At 40.9% G+C, this 23896-nt stretch overlaps 2 protein-coding genes across 3 annotated transcripts in view; one reads left to right on the top strand and one right to left on the bottom strand.

Annotated features, from left to right (window-relative positions):
• Window positions 1-23896, top strand: part of LOC307043438 (uncharacterized protein) — a 134691-nt gene that overhangs the window by 19501 nt on the left and 91294 nt on the right. The window lies entirely within an intron of this gene.
• Window positions 8222-23896, bottom strand: part of LOC307043437 (zinc finger matrin-type protein 4) — a 45098-nt gene continuing 29423 nt past the window's right edge. Inside the window, exons 6-7 of the mRNA XM_079687891.1 lie at window positions 19912-20008; window positions 8222-10084 (exon numbers count right to left, since the gene is read on the bottom strand). Of these exons, the coding sequence (XP_079544017.1) occupies window positions 10063-10084; window positions 19912-20008 (119 nt within the window). The 3' untranslated portion in view covers window positions 8222-10062. The remainder of the gene's footprint in view (window positions 10085-19911; window positions 20009-23896) is intronic.

The raw sequence follows: 23896 nt of genomic DNA, 5'->3' as shown, positions 1-23896 counted from the left end.
AAAAAAAAGAAACACATACTCACAGACACTTGCGCACCCTGTGTCCCTCCCTCCATGCACGTACACACACAAAATGCAGGAAGACAGGCGACTGTTGATTGAATTAAGAAAAAAATTAACTGGGAACTTTGTGAAAGTTGTGCTGCTTCCCCGCAGGCGACAATCCGATTAACTTCATTAACATACCTGGCTAGAGCTTCAGTGCTGGGAAGGAAGACACGCTGATAGAGAAATAGACAATGTATGAATATATGTCAGGGGGCGGGAAGGGGGGTAAGACTGGGATGAGGCAGTAGCCAGATGGAGAGGTGAGGCAGAGGAGGGGAGAGGAGGTGAGGGCTGTGCTGAGTGATATCTGCAGTGTGCAGGGTGTGAAGCGTGTCATCTGTCAGCTAATAGAAAACCTGTGTGTGGCCAAAACTGAAGTGCAAAAACATTCTTTCCTTTTGCTTCTCAAACTCGCTCTCTGCTGCTATTTGTACCCCGAGGGGAAGCGGTCCAATTACTCAGTAACAGTTCCTCTGCTGTCCCCGGCCCTCCGTGTTGTTCGGCCGCTCCGTCACCTGCCACATATGCCGTTGTGATGCAATTCCCCACATTTCCGTGTTCCGAATGTTAAGGGAGCTGTTACTGAAAAGTTGGTAAACGGCTGTGTTTATTTAATGCTTATTTTTCTAACGGAGACATATTTCAGAGCCAGAGTAACAAGCCTCTTATGTACTTCTCAGATGAATGCATCTGTCTGCTGCTTGTTGGTTATCTTTAAATGAAAGGCCTGATCGGCAAGAGATGCTTCCAATTAGTTCTTCAAAATGTAATCACATAAACATGATGGAAAAATGAGTTTCTGTACTGTTATTGTGGTACAAATGAGGGTAGGAAATTATTTTAATTACCCATTGTCTTAAAAAAAGAGTTGGAACATAACTCACACATGAAATGAAGTTAAACTTTGATGTTAATTCAGCTGTTGTTCAAGGACAGAGTGACCTTGTTTTGAACAGGAGTAGCCTTAATGCCTTTTAAGCTGATGTGTTCACATTTAGTCTCTGAGGATCGTTTGACTCAGAAAGATGGCACCTGTCATTGTGTGTGTGTGTGTGTGTGTACATTTTCTTTTTTTGTTTTAATTTTGGTACATGTCCATGAAAAGGATCAACAACCCTGTTTTGGTTGTGTTGATACGTAAGAGGTGACATTTGTGACTCACATCACACGTGCTAACTGTAAAATGCCTTCGCACAGACGTCAAAACAGCCACAGATTTCAGGAGTGACATCATCCACCCGTGGGATTGGAGATATATTTGCAGTCTATTCAAAACCTTTGCAGTGTCTTTCATCCCACAGCGATTGTGATGACAACTGCCCTCTGGATTGTGACCTAAAGGATTATATACCTCTTCTGATGGGGGGGCTCAGCCCAGTTAACTCCCCGGCCTTTTACATTTACCAGAACAAAAGATGAGTCTGCTTGCCAGTAGTCACTTCCCTCTTTTTCCTCTTCTAATGAAGGCTAAGTGCATTGTAGTGTTCTAATGGCTCTACATTATGTCGTCTCATGCCGTTCTCTTTTACAACAGTGGCTGATTGAGGCTGAGACCTATTTCATATTCTGCTTTAAAGAGGAGAGGGGTTTTATATTGTTGGATAAAAGGGTTCCTTTTCAGTGTTTATTTATTCATTTCATGCCACGTTCAATGCCTTAAACACATTAACCATATGTGAAAGGGCTTCGATTAATTTAACTCCATTTATTATGAGCACTAGTATGCTCCAGAGAGCGGTTTCATTGTTGCTCCTCCGTTACAGTGCAGTAGGGACTGTAGGAGCCAACATGCTGTGCAGCCTGTGTTTATAGTTATATTATCTTCATTATTTGTTAACACCACACACTCTTGTAATTGGTTGTTTCTGGGGATTGTCACATGGGAGTGGCTAATGGTGTATGTGGAGGTTTGGTATCATGACAATGGGGGTGAGCTTACTGTAGCTCTGATATCTTTTGTTGACCGTATTATTCTGTTTGTTTATTGTTTTGAGTTACAATATTAAATATCCCTAAAACGTCAAGATCAGTACAGACTTTATTATGTAAATGCATCACATCAATGAGCGAAGTTTAGCCTCACAGCGGCCGTATTCAATGGGAGTATAGCCGGGACAGTGAGACATTTATGTTGCGACTGTCCTCCAGTTTTAAAGTAACCTGATTGCTAGGTGACTTCCTGAACTGTACCCATCGTTACTTCTAGCCTTTTCAGGGTCTTTTGAATTTGAATTCCACAGTTCAGTTATAAAGACTCCCTCCTTGTTGCTTTAGGATCACTGTCCAGCTTTATTAGAATTGAAATAAACAAAAAATCATGGAATAAGATTGTGAAAAGATCAGCACAATAAGTGTTCCCTAAATAAGGGTGTCAGAGCCGTTCACTGTGCAGAAAGTCAGCAGTTTTTAAAGTGTTTCTTGAGAACTGTAGTGAGAAGTTTTGAAGCCTTTTGAAAAATAGTTTTGTATATTATTCAAAAGACTAAGCCTTGTCTCTCCTGACCATCATTCTCTGGCTTTCTGTCTTACACACATAATGCTGACCAATTACAAAACCTCCTGCCCTTTTCTGTTTCTGATTGTACGTTCATCCTCTGCTTAGCTCAAAGTTTTAATTGAAACTGAATTTCTTGGTGTTTCGCTCAAGAACCACTTTTTGTCTGACATCTTACGACATTGAGAGCAAAGTCGCCACACCTAGACAGGTGTGCCCTAATGTATATTAGGCAGATGTGCAAACTGAAAATATGTGCCCAAAGTATATAAAACATGGATTACGCATATTAGATATCAGCTATACATATTTTTAAAGTAATGTTTTGGAGTTGGCTCTGTCCCAATTTCATGATACAGCATTTGGAAACAGAAAGTATTTGTACTTATTAATGTCAGTTTGCATTTTTACTGACTTTTGAGCGTGATGTTGACTGACATGATGCAATTAAGACTTAATGTTTTAGCACATTTAGATACATTTCAGACACATTTAATTTATTCGTGAGATAGCTCCAAAAAGATCGGAAGAAATTACACTCAAACATTTGCTTTAGAGGTTTTCCTCAATTTAAAAAAAATACAAACTAAAACAGAAACTCTGAAATAATGTTGACTTTATATTTTCCAAGACAAGGTAGAATTTCCCTATTCATAGACACCTTCAGGCTGTTGCATTGTGGTTATTGATTGGATCTGGTTGACAGGGAGACAAGGCACCTGACTAGCTGCCTGTTACCATTGACAACATAATTCCAGCTGCAGAGAGGCTATCTGTGAATGTATTTTATGGGCTGTGTGTGAGTCTGCATGCTGGTTACATATCTATATCTCAGTTTGGGGTGCGCTCTGCAGGCTGGCAGCAGGATGTTGAGACTGCAGCAGTCACAGGGGGGGAAAGTATTCGAGGTAGCCGTCAGCCGGCCCAGATACATACGGTATTAGGCCAAATGCTGCCTCACTGACCCAGTTAATGCATGGCCTAGTTTGGTAGAGTGTAGGTGTTGTGGGACATCCCCATCACACGCCAACACTGAATCCCTTTTTTAGTTTTTAATATAAGCTCAAATGTGTGAAGCCCAACATAATTCATATTAAGAAAAGATAAGGCTACGGTAAGAATGTGTCAAGTACAACAAGGAGCTCTATACACTTGTTTGGTACATGCATTATTTAAAATGAAATGAGTTTTGAATTAACTTACAGGATTGGTTTGTACTAAAAGTTTCCAGATTGTGAAATAGATTTGAGATGGGTTAGGCATATTGTAATGAATTTTTCAGACTGCATTCATATTGCAAACATCATTTGCGAAAACTCTCGCATAAATCTCATCAGACACAAATAATGTACACAGACACACATTACATATATTCAATTACAGTATATGCAAAAAAACACCTGTATTTGCTCAGGCGATCACAGACATCTGCTGTGAATGAAGAACACACACGCACGCACGCACGCACAATGCATGCTGGTGCAACAGGGGCTGAGACAGTGAATGAATGTGTCGGATCAGAGTTTTAATTAAAGCATCTCTGGCCAGCCGAGGAGCAGGAACAGCAAAAGGCTTTTTACTGGGGAAGTGTTTGGCACTTGGCAAAGCTTCCTCATTTGAAAAACAGCAAGAGACAGATTTGGATTACAACAGAAGCCAAAACAGTGTCTCTGCTTGAATGGAGCTACAGCCTTGTTCTATTTAGCTTAAAACAAGGTTAAAAATACTCCAGTAATCAGTCAGGGTTACCCATATTATAATTGTATCATCATTCAACTATTGGCCTTGTCTTCAAAGCAGACACAGTATTAGCAATGGGGGCATCCATGTAAACACAGTGTTTGACTATAATATTGCTACTTAACTGAGCTGTAAGGTTTTGCTTTACTTTGAGCAAAATTGGACTCTGAAATTGATGTATAAGTTGTCATTCCATTTGGTTTCGGTTCCTCACAAAGGAATACATTTAGATTTAGGGAGTGTTCCCAGAATGTTGTTGTCTGCTTGAACCAAACACTGGAGAGACTGAAGTATCTGAATAACTTTTGGATGAATTGCTGTGCAATTTTGACAACCTAGTGACTAGTGTTGATTCCTTTTTATAATATTTTGTTCATTTTAATTCTTTAAATGTACTATGATGGAAATAACCAACTTGATATTTGTAACTTTATCATCAAAATATAATGTAATTATATCAAAAAAACAAGTTCCAAAAATGTTTCTAAGCTTTCAGAGGGTGCCGTTTGTTTCTCAACCCATTAGAAGTAGGAACTAATCAGTTTATGGTACAATCTGTAAACGCTGATCGAGGAACTGTACATTTTATTCTCTCATCACATCTCACATGGTTCAGCTGCAGCAAGACCTTTTTAAAGGTCAGTTTAATGTTAGCCAGGTCTAAGGTCAGCCTTTAGCCCTGCATGAATAAATCACCACAGACAGGTTGGATATCTCTACAGAGATGTTAGATTTCTGCTCTCACCTCCAAGCTTTGTCTTAAAAAACGAGTGCAACACCACACGTTCTTTTGTTTTGATGCAGATGCATTGAGTGCTGCGTGCTGCATGCGTTTGGCCTCTCGTGTCACCCGCCAGCCTGTGATCCACTGTCTGAAATGCCAGCCGGGGCTGTGGGGCTGAATATTGTGATAGCGACAATGATTTTTGACAGGGAAGCTCTGACAGGCTCTGACAATGAACAGCCTGCTGCATGGAGCAAAGCGGTGGAAATCTGTTGCTGCTGGGCTGTCCGGGGTCACATCCCCGGTGCTGACGAAAACAGCCAGTTAGGGGAAAGCAGACACAACATGTGACAGGTCTGTTGTCTCTGATATGTTGAAGGGTGTTTGGAAATGTGCAGCAAAAATGTCAAATGTTTGTATTCGGAGACAAAACGAAACATTCTGCCGTGCTTGTTTTCTCTCCTTGTTCTTTGTTATTATTGAAGGAGTCAGTCTCTCTACATCTCCATCAGCAGGATAACCTTTTCCTTCAGACAAGCATTGTTATTTCTCTATTAAATGAAAGTAATTGCATCAAAGAGGAGTTCCCTCATTGAACAACCAGCATTCTTGTTTGTTAATTATAAGGAGGCATGATTTATTCACCTTTTTATGAAGAGACAGTGCTGTACAGAAATAAAACCTTTCACTGTATTTTCTGGAACAAATCGGCCTTGTGCGACAGATAAAATGTCAGCTGAAGACCTACTTCCACCTTGACATTTTCAAATAATGCTTCTTATAATGACGCATTTGTACGGGGTCACATCAAGGGAATTGTAGCAACCAATCTACTGGTTCTCTGGGTACCAATCCTGTGACTCACTGATACTCCTATGGGTGTGTTTGTGGGGAACTGTTACACAATCAATTAACAGAGATAATTCAGTATAAACTCTAAACTGAGGCACAACCACGCTCATGTTTTTTCTAATGCAGGAGTTCAAGAATCCAAGCTTTGAACCGCACCTACAGCAGAGAGATTACCTTAGTAGAAACACATCCCAGCAGAACTTGGGGTTACAGTGATAGGGTCATGAATATGGATGAGCGAAGATAACATGCCCTACAGTGGGCTAAGTGGAGTGCTGGCCTAGTATTCTCACACCCACTGACTTATGATACACAGAGGTTGGATGGCGCAGTGGAAATGACATAATACCAAATTTAATGTTTTATTAAGTTCATCTCCTGTTGACTTCATTGAGCCATTAAAAGCGTCTCCCGTGTGCACTGATTTCCTCTCCATCCTGCAGCCGTCTCTCTGTGTTGTTTTTTCATGCTTCTCATGTGATGCTCTTTGTGAACAACAAATTGAATTTCCATTGACGAAAAAAATTACTAGAAGGATTATTAACATTTTGCTCCTTTTGTGGATGTTTCTTGCAGCTCAGTGTTACAGCAGTACAGTCTCAAACTGTCAGCCTCTCATTGAGCAGCAACATAAATGTTACTATGGAAACTTTGTTGAGGGAGATACAGTAAGCTTTGCAGCTAATTGCTCGATCAGAACAAACGGCTTATTTTTCTACTAAAAACATGTTTTTTCCCCATTTTCCTCTGCTTTTGATTCACCGTTAGTCACACACACCATAACACACCCAGTTCAGATCATACCTTTAATGCTTGTCGCTTTTCATGTGCTTCCTACTTTTCTGTATGAATTAATGAGTTGTCACCACGGTGAAAATCCATATTATGCATGTGTGTATAAGACACTCCAGTGTTATGACAGGAACAAGATATCTCCTGCTATGTCTATAGAGATTTCAATCTATATTGTAGGTTTATGAAGGTGGTTGGGAGTGCCTGCAGCAGGTCCTTTGAAGACGCATCAGAACGGCTTAGAGTGCTAGGAGTTAGATCATCAATGATGCATCAGTATTGTCAATATATATCAGCCTATTTCTGATCTATGCTGGTTTACACACACTACATGTCCTGTGCAAAGTATTGCCTGTGCTAGTTTAATATGTCATAAAAGTATACTGTAATAATTTGATGTCAGTGGAAGTGGGCGTTGTAAGAAATCATATATTCCTACAAAATATCTTTTTCAAAACGGTATTCCTAGAAATAATATATAAATTAATCCAAACATTTTCAATCATTATCACATTTTAAAATTCAAATACATGTATTCATATAGGTATTTACCTCTAGTTGTAGACTTAATAGTTCTCTTATTATTCTTTTGACAAATGTCAAACTACAAATATTTATTTATCACTACCGGTAGTTATATTACTCATATTCCTCAACTTTTTACTTACTGGTGGTTTACCTCGTGCTGAAGTGCTGCAAGATAGTTCAAGTAATAATTAAAGAGTTGTTTTGGAACTGGAGTTACTTTAGACACTAAAAATAAAATACGTTTTATAAATAAGACTAATTATCTAAATAGAACTGTGGTGTCTAAGGCTGCATGTGTGGTAACAAATTATCACTGCCAGCAAGAGCCAATATCTCTCCATGAAGAAGCACACGCACAGAAAAAACACAGGTCTGGATTTTGCAAGAAAAAATATATATAGCTGTGATCGTCATTGTGATCTTCATCAGGTGTGTTAACACATGTGCTCACGGTACATTGCTCACAGCGAGCCTCCCACCGCCAGCTGACAGCTTCACACTCAGACACCCACCCGCAAGTATCGTATCACAAAATGCCTACCCATAGATACAGTTCTGTCGTATATTATGTTACATCTGCTCAAATATGTGACTCATGGCACAGTCATCCCGTGCAGACTGTGATATCGGCACAAACAGACGCTGCTCTTTTATGGATACACCAGTGCTGGAGAGAAAGGAGTCTGCTGTCATCCAAACAGTCGTGATAACAAAAAAAAAGCCAAATTAATTCTTGTTCCCCTGCTTTTCTTACGGCATTACCGACAACAGAGGGGTTGGTCTTTTTAGATTCGTGTCTAAATCCAACATTTTATAGTCCTGAATGGTCGTTTTGGGCTGTTTTATGAATCCTCTGGCAAAACAATCAAATATCTGATGTATCTCTGAGGAGACGCTCTCTGTGGTGATTGTGGTTTTCCTCGTAAAAACTGCTGTTATCAAAATCCCTTTTGTGATAACTGTCTTCCATTCGCTACATTTTGGTCCATCGTCACCGACTCCTCGGCTCAGGATGGTTATAGTTGTCCATTCAAAAACATGACAACCAATAATCGCTTTATTGTCATTTCAGTGCCAGCACATTTGTATTTTCATTAATATCCATAAGAAACACATTTTCCTTATCTCCGTTTAACTCGGTGCAGATAAACACTATAAATACAAAACGTTTGTACTTCTTAAAACACAAAGTTCACCTGCAGCTACTGCCTATTTACATAAACTGTTTTTTTTCTTCATTAAATTAAACTATTTCACATCAAACCCTCATTGCATGGTTGTTTATATTTTAGTGTGATTGCATAAAACCATTAGATCTCTGGTAGTTCACTCCCCTCATTTCCAAATGTAAATAGTACAAAATAAAAACACACTTAATGTGGTCACAGAAAAAAAACAGAGCTTGTGCCAAAAACACCTTCCAGACGATGGCTTTGCATCGAGTGTTTCCAGTCCTTTTCCCAGCTTATAGAGGAAGCATCTGAGTGTCAGCGCATTAAAGTGGAGCTCCTTCTGTTTTCTCATTTCATGATGCTACAAACCATAGCAGAAACTCACTTTACAGACGCTCCAAAGAGACTACAGAAAAGGAGTGTTATACAGTGGTGACTGCTCTAATTTCTAGGTATCAAAAGGTTTCTGATGAATAAATTAGATGTTGAAATGAAGCCAGTTCAGTACTAAAAGGTGACCCCTTTTGTTCAGGAGCAAGCATGTGCAGTAATGCATTACGAAGCTATCACTAGAAAGCAGCGCTATTGCCAAAACGCGCAAGCAAAAGGCTTAAAAAAGGCAAGTGAATGCAACGCTTTACATTTTGCATGCATTGAATTACATCCCAGTTGTATTGTACATTGAATGCTACATTGATTGGGAGTGCAGTTTCTTTTCTCTCTGTCCATAGCAACAGAAAAAATAAAAAAACATTATCTACACGTTGCCCATCTCAACAGAGAAGAGAATTAGTTTCACCTCCAGACTGCATCTGACATCAGTATTCAGTGCTGTGGGAATGTTTTCAAAAGTAGATGATTCCCAAAGATGCACAGACCCTCACCTCAGAGCAGGAGTTTAAAAGTCTTTGTGCTGCTTTTCTTAACTCTTTACCGTAACCATGCCACATCTCAAGGTCTGGATTACATAAAACACTTGACAAAAGATGCCACATCCACCATTTGAAAGAAATGAAATGATGCCAATCCACCATATTTATAGAAAACAGAAGGTTAAAAAAGAAAAGTAAGTCCTTTCTAAAATTATTGAAATTCATGCAATCTGTTATGACTGAATTTCGTTCTCCTTGGATTTAACGGTCTGGGCCTGAGTAGGTCTCAAGTGGTCTGAGAGTGAGCCATGCATGTCCACTGTCGCTGTATATGAAATGTAACTTGGTTCACTGTCGGAGCACTTGGCGGGGCGGCTAGTTACAGAGTTATTATCACTGCTGCTGTATGACTATCATTGAAAGGATTATTACCACTCTGGGCAACGCACTGACATCAGTAACTTTTTAGGATTGTGGTTCACACAGGAGTTATATGGCAATATGCAGCCGCACGTCTTCTGGCGGCTGTTTTGTGTTGAGGTATTAAACACTTAGGTGCTGAATAAACCTCAGAGATATATATATTTAGATCAAATATAGAAACGCTCTCACAATGATCCATACTGCGGGTGCATGTATGAATGCCTGTGACACCCGTACACACGCACACAAACGTGTATACACACACACACACACACACACACACACTGAAGTTTGCTACTCTGCACTACTTTCTCAGACTCTTCGGTTTCTGACACAAGTCCTTTCTTCTGAAGTTGTTTACTCCAATAATCTCGGTCTTCATCTCTTCTTCTTTCCAGAGTGGCCTGTCTCCGTGGCTTACTGCTGGTGTTGCTTCAGGCTGAAAACAAAACACAGGAAAGAATTTGTTAGTCTTGTTTTGCCTGTGACACAATCAGATCCGACAAGACAGTGCTCTTTAACTGCAGGGAACATCAAGCCCTCTGGGGGGGGAAATGTTTTGTTTCTGCCAAGCTCTTTACATTTACCTTTTTAAAAATCTTTTTATCTTGCCATTCTTAGTATGGCAGAATAAAAAACATCCACATTGCCAATGTGAAAAGATGCAGAGCTGAAGCACTGAATTGCTTTATTTTTGTCTTCCACACTGAAAATCATTTCCTTTCACCGAGGATGATGGCTCCACTCGATGTGAAGAATAACCAATAATCCGGTTTCACAATCTTCTCATAATTACAGCCGTCTATAATGCTTTCCATCTGGCAGTTCCACAAATTAAAACAAAGGAGAAAGATATGAGCATAAACCCTTGTGTTTAAGGTGCAATAATTACTGCGGATTTGGCCTTTATCTCCAGCTGCTGATTGTTTTTTGTGATGACAGGCGCTGTGGCTGCATTCTGTAGTTTTATCTCCATGAAAAAAAGCAACTCCAGAGGCAACCGCGCCACATTTAATGAAAACAAAGAGAAAACTTGGATTGAAGCTCACACCAAGCAACACCCATCTAGTTGAGAACACATATTTAATGACATTTATTTGGAGCCCCCATAGGACGATATATCATGATATCTGATCTTTGCGAAAAATAGCAGAAAAAGATGGAGATTACATTTCATTTATTCAATTGCCTGAAATTTTACAACAGATATCCCAACAATATTATGGATGTATAACAATGACTCTTTCATCTCTGCAGCTCTTTGTGGGCATTTGTCTCAAACTGTTCCTCTTGTGAGATTGAGAAGTTTTTTTTGAAAATGCAGTTGAGAAATGTTTTCATCTCAGAATGAGCTGAGCAATGCCTGTAGTTATGTTTTGTTTGGAAATACAAACAAAATCAGACGCATTAAGTTGAAACAAGTTGGTTGTTTCGTTGCCATTTGAAACAACCAACCGAAAAAAACGGCAAAACAAATTCAACCATTTCATCAGTCCTTTTTAGAAAAGCCACTCCTCCACCAACAACACTCCTAATTGGAGTGTTGCCCCACACAAACACTTCCAACGCACGCAGAGGAGGAGAGAGGGAGAGAGGGAGAGAGGGAGAGAGGGAGCGAGGCACACACACAGACACCCTGTCAGCACATATCCCCGTAATGGCTGTTAAAACAGTGGCCTCCACACCCTATCCGCGCTGTCAGGACTCATACTGCCCTTTGGACTGTTTGAGGGGTGGGAGGGTGTGACTTTTGTAGGCTGTTTGGTTCTCTGGGGAGGGCACAGTTATTGAGGAGGGAATGAAGGACACAGGAAGAGCAGAAACATTGGGTCAAAGATGGAGGGAGAACGGGGTCAGTCCATTCTGGGATGGAAAAGACTTGCATTGCAAATAATCAGTATAGTATAGTTTAAAGTCTATATGGCTTAAAGGTGCATTAAATAATACACAGTTTGTTTGTTTGCTAGGTCTAGATTTTCTATCCATTTGGTCTTATCTATAAAGATCTTTCTGAAAAACCCTTCACACGAGTCGATGGCTTTTGTGTTCGGATATATGATGAAGGCTGCACTTAACTGTTATATTCAGTATTGATTTGCTTTATTTACAGAGGTTCGCATCCTTCTTGGCTTGTGACCTCTTATAATAACGCTGCTTGTGACCTCCTACGAGAGATGATTGCTTTAGTGTCAGGATGATTTATGATTGGTAGAGTTGCAGCTAATGATTAAGTTCATTATCTATCCGTCAGTTATTTTCACATTAGTTGTTTTGACCCAAAGAAAGAGAAAAAGACCCATCATGAACCAATCGACTCATTAATTCAGATATTTGTAGGAGCAGCAGGTATGCTTCATAACACCAGATGCCTTCAGGTTCAGCTCTATATTCTTGTCCCAAAGTTATTTCAGAAACGTACATTCAAACTAGTAGATTTCACCCGCCACTCCTTCTACTGCTATTATCTATCACATTGTTTTGGAAATGTCCCTGGATCGTGCTGTTTCTATGGGAACAACATGGCACAAAGAATAATGGGATGGTTTGACTTTATGAGAGTCGACTGCGTACTCAACATATTTTTTTTGTTTTTTACTTTGCATGCATATTGCTGTCTTTCACATACAGCATGTATAGTTTGGATGCAGTCAGCAGGGCATGACAAACATGGTAGGAGGTGAGGAATAGTAGGAGGGGGGGGTAGGAAAGAGGACAAAGCACAGTGCAATGCAGGGAAGCAGAAGGTGAGAGGGGACGGGTTAAAAGACGGTTATGGTTTGTAGGTGGTAACTATTAAATCCAATAATCTGTCCCAGGGCCACACATGTGGAAGGTGAGATATACAATAGGAGGATGTGTGAGAGTGCAGGTAGAGCGCATCTGCCTCTGTGTCAGAGCGTAGTGTGTGTTAGGATGTAAAGGTCACCTTGGGGGGGGGGGGGTGTGTGTGTGTGTGTGTGTGTGTGTGTGTGTGTGTGTGTGTGTGTGTGTGTGTGTGTGTGTGTGTGTGTGTGTGTGTGTGTGTGTGTGTGTGTGTGTGTGTGTGTGTGTGTGTGTGTGTGTGTGTGTGTGTGTGTGTGTGTGTGTGTGTGTGTGTGTGTGTGTGTGTGTGTGTGTGTGTGTGTGTGTGTGTGTGTGTGTGTGTGTGTGTGTGTGTGTGTCAAGCAGGGGCAGTTGCTTAGGGAGCTGTGAGTCATTTAGGCACGATCCCCCCCTCATCACCCTCGCCTTATTTTCATTGCAGACAGTATAGTCAGGGCAGGGTTTGTGTATTTACATGTGTGTTTATATAAACAAAAAACCTGTGATTTTTGGGCGAAAGGAGCTATGGATCCCATGATCAAGTGCCTTCTGGGTAGAAAAAGCTGACTCTAAAGGCATGAGCATGCATGTGTGTTTGTTCAGGCGTGACAGAGGAGCCATGCGAGGACAGCTGACCTACGCAGACCTGAATTAACCTTTCACCTTGCCTTGAGCAGGGAGAGGACACACACACGAGTCACTCACACACACATGCAGCATGCTGCCTCTTTAGCTGGTCGATGGCTCAACTATTCACATTCAGTTATTTTACACTAACCACTGTAATCTCTCACACTCGCTGCCTCCCTCTCTCTCTCTCTCTCTCTCTCTCTCTCTCTCTCATTGCCTCTCTCTCTTCAACATGCATTACTTTGTGCTGTAGTGTGTGTGTCCTCTGTGACACTGATGCTGAATAATTACCAGGGTGAGTAGGCTAAAAGGATTGATCCTGACCTCACCATTATACCCTTAGGGCCTACATAAACAACACACACACACACACACACACACACACACACACACACACACACACACACACACACACACACACACACACACACACACACACACACACACACACACACACACACACACACACACACACACACACACACACACACACACACACACACACACACACACACACACACACACACACACACACACACACACACACACACACACACACACACACACGCGCTCTGCACATAATCCCACATGAAGGCAGGCCAGAGGTCGGGATTGTATAATGAAGAAGCGCCCAGAGAGCAAAGGCCATGGAGCTTAGTGAGATATTATTATTATTATACGGCTAGTTAAAGCCACGCAGTGTCTTTGGTCAGATATACTACCCAGCTGACAGTTCCCACAAAGTTAACTGCGCTTGACTTAGATCCTTTGTTTTCTCTGGTCGACTCCAAGGATCTAATTAACGCTCTTGCCTGTTCTGTTTTTAGAAATATGTTTAAATGCATGTGTACTTGTACAAAAAAACTATTCATGTTGGTAATCACTGCATAACATCCACAATGCCTTGAGGATATTCTTTACTGCGAGTATGAGCTCTCTAGCTTCACTTGTTCTGGCTCAGACTAGTGGATGGTATTGATCAAAACAATGTTGAACCAGACGCAGAAGGATCGTTATAACAGAGCCTGACTCACGCACCAGCATGCCAATAAGCCAATATTATTGGCATTTTTGTTGGCAGGTATTCAAACAGTAATTGCGGTACATAAACATTTAATTGATTCAGGGGTCTATAAAATAAAAGAGGTGCATTTAAGGAAATACTCTACAGTGTGTATACAATACAGTCACTGCTGCTACTAGTTCTTAAACATTTGAACCACTTGCATGTTCTTGTCACGAGTCTCATAACCACATTTGAGGGGATTGTCATCTTGTTTATGTCATTATGTTTATCCAAAAAATAATTAATATCCTATTTGCATACATTATATTTCCAAAGGGCTTTTAATCAAAACTGCAAGTAAAATAAAGTAATCAAAACTTGAAACACAAACTTTGTCACAAACTAATTGCTGCATCCCCTTAGATATACAGCATATCACTTTCAAAAGTTGACTAAAAAAAGATCTCCCGTATGAACACAGGCACAGTCACCACTGGGAACAGCCTGCCATCATCAAAACGTTGGCCAGATTTTCTCACAGCTGTAGGGCTGGAATAACCAATTCACCTCCTCTCTGCTGACAGCCTTATGTTCATTCTTTAATTTTCACTTTTTTAAAACAAGCAATTAGCTTTTACTGGCAGTACTTGTGTCAGGAACTAACACAGGTATTTTATATTCATCAAGCTAGTTCATACTGGCCAGCTAAGTGCATTGTCTTAATGGCAACACACTGTAAACAGCGCAAATGTAATGCCGAGTTTATCGAGTTATATCTCCGCTGTTATTATCCAGTACAGGTCCAATTACAGCAGCCAGTCTGCAGCATGACCTGCAGCTGACTGGGGATGAGGCACATGCACGTCACAGATAAGAAGAGCTGGCAGACGGATGCACCCAGCTGTTTAAAGAATAGAGAAATATGTTGTTGTTTTATGATGACACATTCCTAGAGCCATCACACACACACACACACACACACACACACACTCACACAGTCATAGAAGTAGGCCTCATACACACAAGTAGACGAAGATGCACACACACGGTTTTCATGGAGGTTGTTTTGGTGAGAGTTAATCCCCTGCCACTGTCAGCCGTGCTTTCGTCTCCTTCGGAAAGCTCCTTACACAAGCCAAAGCTCATCCTGAGTGTGAAAAAACTCACACACCCTACAAAAATACACACACAGACATCCACACATCCACATTTAGTCAAAGCTATGGTGCAAGATTGCACATCACTTTGGAAAAGCCTTGTCCACGCTGTGAACAACCAAGAGATATGAGTAGGGAAATCTCAATAGCCTTTTTTCCATAAGTACTCACATGTTTCTACATTCATACCAAAAACACATGACTGTTTAAAACTATAAACCACTTTTCTATGCAGCTCAATAATCAGACAGCTTGTTCCTATAGTAAGTAGGCTTTAAACACCTCATTAATTCTTATGTCAGAACTTCCAATGCCTCAGAGAGAGATTTCATTTCCACTTCCACTCCCATGTCAGCAGAAAAGTGACACTCAAATCTTGTGTGAAAAAGGCTTTAATTGCTATAACAGCACACCCCTATTACTTAATGTAATGCACATTGCTGATTGGGTATGTGTCTATAAATGAGGCTTGGTCTGAATTGGTTCCCAACACATCTCATGTATTGTGTTTCACCTGAGTGAAGCAGAGGAAGTGAGGTCGATGAGGTGGAACCTTTGTTCTTGTTCTATGTTTCCCGGAGGATCGATCCTCCAATGTAACAGAGCTGGCAAGATTTATTTCCAGTTTAGTCTTTACCCTCCTGGACTTAACAGAATCCGGCACAGGCTCGCAAAATAAGTCTGCGAAGGCTCAGGGCTGTCGCACTGTCAAATCGCTGGTGCTTTGAGGGCTCTCTCATGGACTCTTACACACTTTATGCACTCTGTCTCTAAGTCTGCATCCTACACACGCTGCTGAAGGGATTTTAATACAATCCATAGCATTTGCATTAAAAATAGAGAACGGCAACTTCTAAGAATAAAAATTTCTATTATGCTATTAAACTACATAAACTGTACAATCACATGTGAAATAATCCAAAATGATGGGCCACATAAACGCTTTAGCCACAGACATCATTAAGAGCCGTCTCATTGCTTATCATGTTTGTACAAAGAAAAAATATATGAATAAGTGTTTTTTATTTTTGGTTTGTATTCTGAAAAAGTCAGGGAATTGTTCACATCCATCCATCTTCTCCCGCTTATCCGTGGTCGGGTCACGGAGGTAACAGTTCCAGCAGAGAGCCCCAAACGTTCCTTTCCCTGGCCACATCAACCAGCTCTGACTGGGGGATCCCAAGGCGCTCCCAGGCCAGCGAAGAGATATAATCCCTCCACCTGGTCCTAGGTCTACCTCTTGGTCTCTTCCCAGCTGGACGTGCCTGGAACACCTCCCTAGGGAGGCACCCAGGTGGCATCCTTACTAGGTGCCCTGAACCACCTCAACTGGCTCCTTTTGAAGCAAAGGAGGAGCGTTTCAACTCAGAGTCCCTCCCGGATGACCGAACTTCTCACCTTATCCCTAAGGGAGACACCAGCCACTCTGCGGGGAAAACCCATCTTGGCCGCTTGTATCTGCGATCTCGTTCTTTCGGTCATGACATAAATTGTTCACATGATGATTTAAAATATGAATACAGTCAATTATACAAACATCTGGGTAAAACATGGATTGTGCATTAAAACAATTACAATAATGCATGCACTGTGTATTAAAGTAGAACCTTTGGATGGGTAGGGATATCAAATATTTGTCTGTAAATTACCCAAACTTTTGTTCCTTTTTTAATATCACCAAACACTCGTTGTGCAACTAAACGTCACATGCCTGTGCACAATGCTGAGTTAATATCAATACTGTGAATAAGACTGAAGCCCAGCTCTGTAAACCTCTCTACCAAACTTCCTCCACTTCAAACCACTTCCTGTGAGCGTGTCTAGAAAGCTTGATGAGGAAGGTGCTCCTCTTCAATCTAGTGACCTACGAGCACTGCCCTGTAAATCTCCTTGCTACCTCTCCCTCAGTCTGTCTCTCACTGCCCTCTATCCGTCGATGTCCTGTCGACATCCGTCCCCTCGTTATCCTAAGCCCTGCAGCTGTCAGCAGCCCTGGGTTAGCCTCAGTGCAAACTCCAAATCTGCTCCTTATCTCGCTGGCTCCACCTTTTACTTCAATTTAAGGAGATTTTCTCTCAGCTGCAATTTAGATTTGGTTTCTTTGCAGCGTTTTGTCTCCCATCCACCCGTGTCTCAGTTTGTATGACTACATTTCTACTGCAAGTCCATCCGTCTGTTCCTATCAATTCATCCGAGTATTTTGCCATCTTAATGCTTTTTTCATTGGCTTTGCCTCTGTTTCAAACATGATGTGTCTTTCTGTCTGTCTGATCTCTCTTCCCATCCGTCTCTCTGTATCTGTGCTCCATACTGTCTCTCTATGTCAGTCAGTCAAGCTTTCTCCGTCTCTCTCTCTCATAAACAGGACTCTTTCGGTACGTCTGCCCTTTTTCCGCTTTACGACAGTCTAACTGACAGAAGGAGAGAGTTATGAGGCACCATCTTTTCCTTGATTTACAGCCTCTGTGCAGAGACATTTTACATCTCGACAATCTCACTTGTTAGGACTTTAGCTGACACTCCAATCCAGGCCCACTGTGAGTGAGTGAAAAACCGTAGGATTCAGTATCTTGCAGGGTGGAATTTGGTTGTTAATGGACATTGCCTTCTGCAAACATAATCCAAAAACACTAACACATTTTCCTGCTAGTCAACATTATATCTTTGTGAATATAATAATGCTGTCCATTATGGCCATTTTTAAAACCTCATCTTGAAGTTCAGCTGAGAACCTTGTTCTGCAGTACATCAAGTCATCTTTCAAATCTGTATAAAATGCTTAATGTACTTTTTTGATGCTTTTACCTCGGCAAATCTAACAAGCTCTCTGGGTAAGAGAAGTGTGTGAAAGAGTGTTTTTAAGACTTCCCTTTTTATCTGTTGGGCTGTCACTTTCTTTTTGTTGAAATCTACCTCATTTATACCTCCTTACTAATCCTGGTGTTTGAGCCTCACTCACTAAAAAAGCACTGCATAACAAATAAATGTTCTTGAGCTTGTTATTTATTTAATAACAGTGGAATTTATTAATACATTTATACATTTCTTGTCTTGGTGTTTGTGCAGTGATCTGCAATAGTCTATTATTCCACTGTTCTAAGATATTGACCATGATTTCTGGGTGGTTTGTTTTGTACAGTTCCCTTTATCAGCCCACGGACTTCATTTTCTTCTTGTTTAATAAACTATAATCCATTAAACCAACCAAACATATTAGTATGTTGTTATGATGGAAGCTTTTGCAGTGAGTGCATAAAGACTAATGTGCAGACAAGAGAAAATGCTCTAATAACTAGTGTCCAACCATAGCACCTACTGTTTGGTCTGAATAAGGGGGAACACATGATAATTCACAGCCTTTTTCTAACGAAAGATTATACAAATATTTGCCCTTAGCTAAAAGAAAACCTATCTTAGTATTTACTTTCTGTTCTTATCTCATTCACCTTCCCCATCTGCCTTTCTCCTTCCTGTTTGTGCCGTTGTTATTGTCACTACACCCACTAACAGTCAACGTGTTTGCCGTAGTTCGGTGTGCGAAGCCGGAACAACTGTTTCTCTGAGGCGGAAAAATACAGATATTTCAGCTGTAGTGCCTCAACGCTAAAAAAAGACAAAAGGGAAAAAGAAACAGCCGTAACAACCAACTTATATCCCTTGGCAACCGTCATCAAACAAATATTCCATTCACTTAATTTCATTACATCGCTTTAAATGCACAGAGACACATACTGTACATGCACACACGCCAACACACTGATATAACCACGCTCACAGCTATCTCCGCTGTAAATGCATGAATTGTTTCTGTTCCATATCACATACTTTTCCTGCTGGTAAACGTCATTTCCCTCACTTTGGATGTGATGACATATGTTCATATCGGTAATGAAAAAGGACAATCTCATTGCGTGACTGTCATTCTTTATAATAAATAACCCTGTTTCCATTACGCTTTCTCAGCCTGCTCCACATCCATTTCTGTGGCTTCTATGTGTATTATGATTTCTATCCAGTGAATGTCAGCTGTGCTGTTTTGAATGTCAGATATTTCAAATGTTGCCCTGTCGGTGTAAAAGTATTTTCCCTGTGTCATTGTCCACAGAAATGCGCAGTATGAATGCTTAGGTTATGATATTTTGTCTGAAATACAAATAACAACATTTATAAAATAGAAATCTTTGGAACCACAGGACTCATCTTAATGACAAACCATGGCAACGGGCAACCATACAATTGTCTGTAAAAACATTCTTACATTCCCAACGGAAATTATTTTCCAATTTCAGTATTTTCTTTGAAATGATTACTGTAAACTGGAATACCATGACCGTAGTGTGACATCGTTTGCGTCTCCTCTGTAGGACAAGACAGGAACATGATAGCGTTCAGTTCGAAAATGGTGGTCACAGCCTCTTCCTGGCTGCAGTTCGCTGGCTGCTGTATCTCTCTCACATAAAGTCCTTCAGAAACTCAAAGCAATGCATTGTACAAACGGGGCCCATTCTGTCAATCCTAAAATATATTTATGGTGATGCACTCATTTAAAAAAAAGAACGATACACATTAAAAAGTGGGAATTGTCTGATTTGTAAATCTCTCTTTCAAAACGTTTTGGATGTCTGGATGAAAGGATGGATAGTTAATCATGTCCTCAGTGGCGGTACTCACTTGTTCTGGTGCTTGGAGCCCTGGAGGTGTGCATGGTACTGCTCGATAGAGTTTAGGACAACACTGCAGACACTGCAAGAGTAACTACTGCGCAGCCCTGGAGAGACACAAACACACAGGTTGCTGTGAGGGCACTTCATAAATACAGCTTATTCAATCTTAACACACTTTCATCAACTGGGTCATCGTTAGCAGCAGCAGTGAGGCAGACATCAGCCATGATACACATTTGAACTGATGACTGTCATTTAGACGTTTTCCTTTTACACTACAGTGCATACTAATTTTCCTCATTACAGGATCTACAAAAAGATTTGATTGGAGTGATCAGTAGCAGAAAGCCAGATAAATGTTTAGAACCTTGGAGAATGTTATTTTGTTCCTATGTTTGTGTGTGAAGGTGCCTTTTGAAACTTCAACAAGGTGGAGGAATCGGGACACTCGGGGTAAAAAAAGAACAGTGCAGCAGGTTGTGCACTTGTGTACGGCTGTGCACTCTGTATTGTATCCGTGAATGCGTGCTTGAGACACAGATGTGAGCTAATTAGGGGGTTTGCAGGTGGTCGAGATGAACACCCAGAAATAGATGGATGAGGATGGAGATAGTGACGGAGCAGAGTGGGGTGAAGAGAGAAGAGGAGGGGCAGGCGGAGAGTTAGGTGAAAGAGGAACATTTCCGGAGAAAATTAAGACGTGTATAAAAAGACCAAGTGGAGGAGCCGGAGACGTGGTAATTGTCACACTGCAGCAGTGATGTCGAATGCATGCTAGGCTTTAATGACCATAGGGGGAAACAATGACATGTGTATCCCCTCCCCCAAAAAAGTCCTCTTGTATCTGGTAACTACAGCATGGCCACACACATCTGTTTTCTTTCATGAGGGCAGAGGATCACAGGAAAAGCTCTCTGTATCAACAAGGATAGATCAATCAGCAACATAACATAGTTGGCCTGTGTATTTCATGTGTATTATACAAATGCTATTTTTGTTTCTCACAATGTGCACACCGTAATGCCGTCACCATCAATCAGAGATGAACGACCTTGACACTTCAGGATTGTATGGCAAAGCAGTCAAAAACTAATTGCCCTCCCAGTCTGCCCCAATGAACACCCCCCCCCCCCCCCATTCCTTCTCTGAGCATATTAATTTTCATTTTCTGACAACAAATGTGTAATTCTGGCTGTGGCGACTGCATTTGGGTGTGCTTGCTTATGTGGTTGTGCCCTTTTCTCCGCTGTCATTACTGTCCTTGAGATTTACGAGTTGCCTGTGTATTCCATCACCTTTTTGACCTTCTGTGGCGGTAATTGGTGAAGTGTGTTGGGATGAAGTTGTGATACAGTTAGGAGTGGTGGGGGGTTATTTCGACTGGGCCACGGCTGCATAATGTGGCATATCTGCTCCCTGTGGTCTGAGTCGCTCTATCTGTTTCAGGGGTGATTAAGGACAAACAGTCATTTACAAGAAAGCTAAAACTGGATTAGCTGCCTGGAGGAAGCGCTGCCTTGGCTTGAATGTTGATATTTTGCATCTATTAGGAGCTAATAACCGAGTGTGCGTGAAGCGAGGGGAAAAAAAGAGATAGTATCCTCTTCAACCAAAATGTCATTACTTCTGTTCTCTCTTAATGAAAAGGCAATTCATTGGAGAAGAGATCATTTAGAAAAAGAAAGGGATGATAATTCTCTCTCATTCTTCTTCCCTTTCTCTTCCTCATAATTCTGTACCGCTGCAAGGATTACACAGAGGTCTTTTCTTGTGTACACGATTAACCGTGTGTGTGTGCGTGTGTGTGTGCGCGCACACAAAGACAGATTCCCTGCTTTCAGACTGATTGATGTAACCTCCCCACTGCCTGGCCGAGATGCACTGATGTACAATATGCTGCAGCTTGTGTCTGTGCCAGAACACACACACACACACACACACACACACACACACACACACACACACACACACACACACACACACACACACACACACACACACACACACACACACACACACACACACACACACACACACACACACACACACACACACACACACTACTTTTGGTTAAATAAAGCAGTTCTGGCATAGGAAAAGACTGTGCCCTAATCCATGTTAATTACATGCAGGGAACGTGTGTGTGCAACCCAACTGAGCTGACAGCATGCAGCGCAGGGTTGTGAATGTGGGTTTTTTGTGAGCATGAGCAGTATTTGTGAGGGTGTTTCTAAGCCTTGTTAATTACACATGAAGATATGCCAGGGAGGGAGAAAAGAGGGGGTGAGATGAGCTAAGACAGTGGATGTGGAGCGGGTTGTGACTGTCGTTAAAAGCAAAAGTCCCCTGGCATCCCTGGAATGATGCCTAAGTGTTTGTCAAAAGTTACGAGATGTTGGAAGAAAACTGAGAAAATGTTGTTAATTTCAAGAGATTTACTATTTCTTTGCAATTTGAGATCATATATTCTAAGTAGGCCTCAGCACAAGCTACACTATTGTCCCATTTGAAGTCGCCAAGTGCTAACTGCAGCCTCTCAGGGTTTACAGGCAGTGGTCAGCACAAACGACTGTATTGAACGTTGTTGGTTAAATAGTTTGATGGTTTTAGAACGCATAGAGAAAAAAAAGCTTTAAACATACCTTACAACAAACGCTTAGCATCAAGTTACATTTGGATAATTTCAAAGTAGAATTTTCCTTTGTTTTCTGCTTCCTCCTTTGGGACCGACTGCATCTGAGAATATCACTGTGGTATTCATGTGTAGTGTTATTCACAGTGGAGGCAGGCATAATAGTTTTCAGAGCTCTTCAGAGCCTTTGTGCTGGGGTACACCATTAGTTTACCATGTGCTTTGGAAGATTATAATGAAACTGGATCCAGAAAGAAGCCCATTGAGATGCAATCAAAACCAACAGTCTGCCGCAAAGGCTTGACAGTACGTCTCCCTAGAATATATCACAAATACCATCGCAGAGAGGGGTGGAGCAGGGATTCAGAGTGAGAAGGAAGTGGAATTCTACCAAGCTACAATCTTTGAAGGACCTATAGAGGGACTAATTAGTTTAGCAGAGAACGTGACAGTAATTGGACAGACCATCTGTTTTGACGAAAAATTATCATACACAGGAAACAAACTATATTTCTGAAGTAATGCCTTTAGATAAAACTACCATATTCTTAAGTTTCCAGTTTCACGCTACAGCTCATTCAATTGTGTTATTTGTCCTCCGTCTCAACTTGACTTTTACATCTAGAGGTGTGTAGTGATGATGTAGTTTTATTTGCCGACCCGGAACCTAACATCACAAGGGGTCCCTCAACAAAAAGCAATAGGATTTTGAAATATGGATTTTGAAATATGGGTTAAAATAAGATCTCTGGCAGACATGCATTTATGAGACTTGCACATTTGGTTCAACAGGGTAGCCCAACATTTTAAGACCACTTTTATTTATTTATTCAAGCGTAAATGCAATCACTAGAAGTAAAAGGCTAACATTTGGCTATCAACAAACTAACATTCTCAGCTCAAACACATTTATTCCAGGCATTTAACCAACCCACCAACCCACCTATGTTCGGAACAACATTGACTATGAAAAGAGGGAAACGGAAGTGGTAAGATGCTAACACATTTTCAAGTTTTAAGACTCATTCATGCAGCACTTTATAAATAGACTCAGGCTGGCTATTGTTTGAACATTTCATATGATGTATTGACAGTTCCAATTTGATGTCAAAACATTACATTTGTAGTGTAGATCAGATGACATGCTTGAGGTATGAAATCTATCAGAAATGGCATGTAGTTGTGAAATAAATACTACGAAAGAGGACCATATAGGAATAAGAGATGTTTTCTAGCCTTGGTTATCAAGTGGAAAAGTACATGGCAGGATTTCCAGTATTTACTATTTGGTCTACTACAGGGACAATCCGTTAAAGTCTGGAATATTTAAATCTCTTTGGTCATAAAGGCAAGTAAATAC

Source organism: Notothenia rossii (genome assembly GCF_949606895.1).
Source record: "Notothenia rossii genome assembly, chromosome: 6".
Taxonomy (NCBI): Eukaryota; Metazoa; Chordata; class Actinopteri; order Perciformes; family Nototheniidae; genus Notothenia; species Notothenia rossii.
The sequence above is the reverse complement of the archived record's forward strand: the minus strand, read 5'-3'. Positions and strand labels throughout refer to the sequence as shown.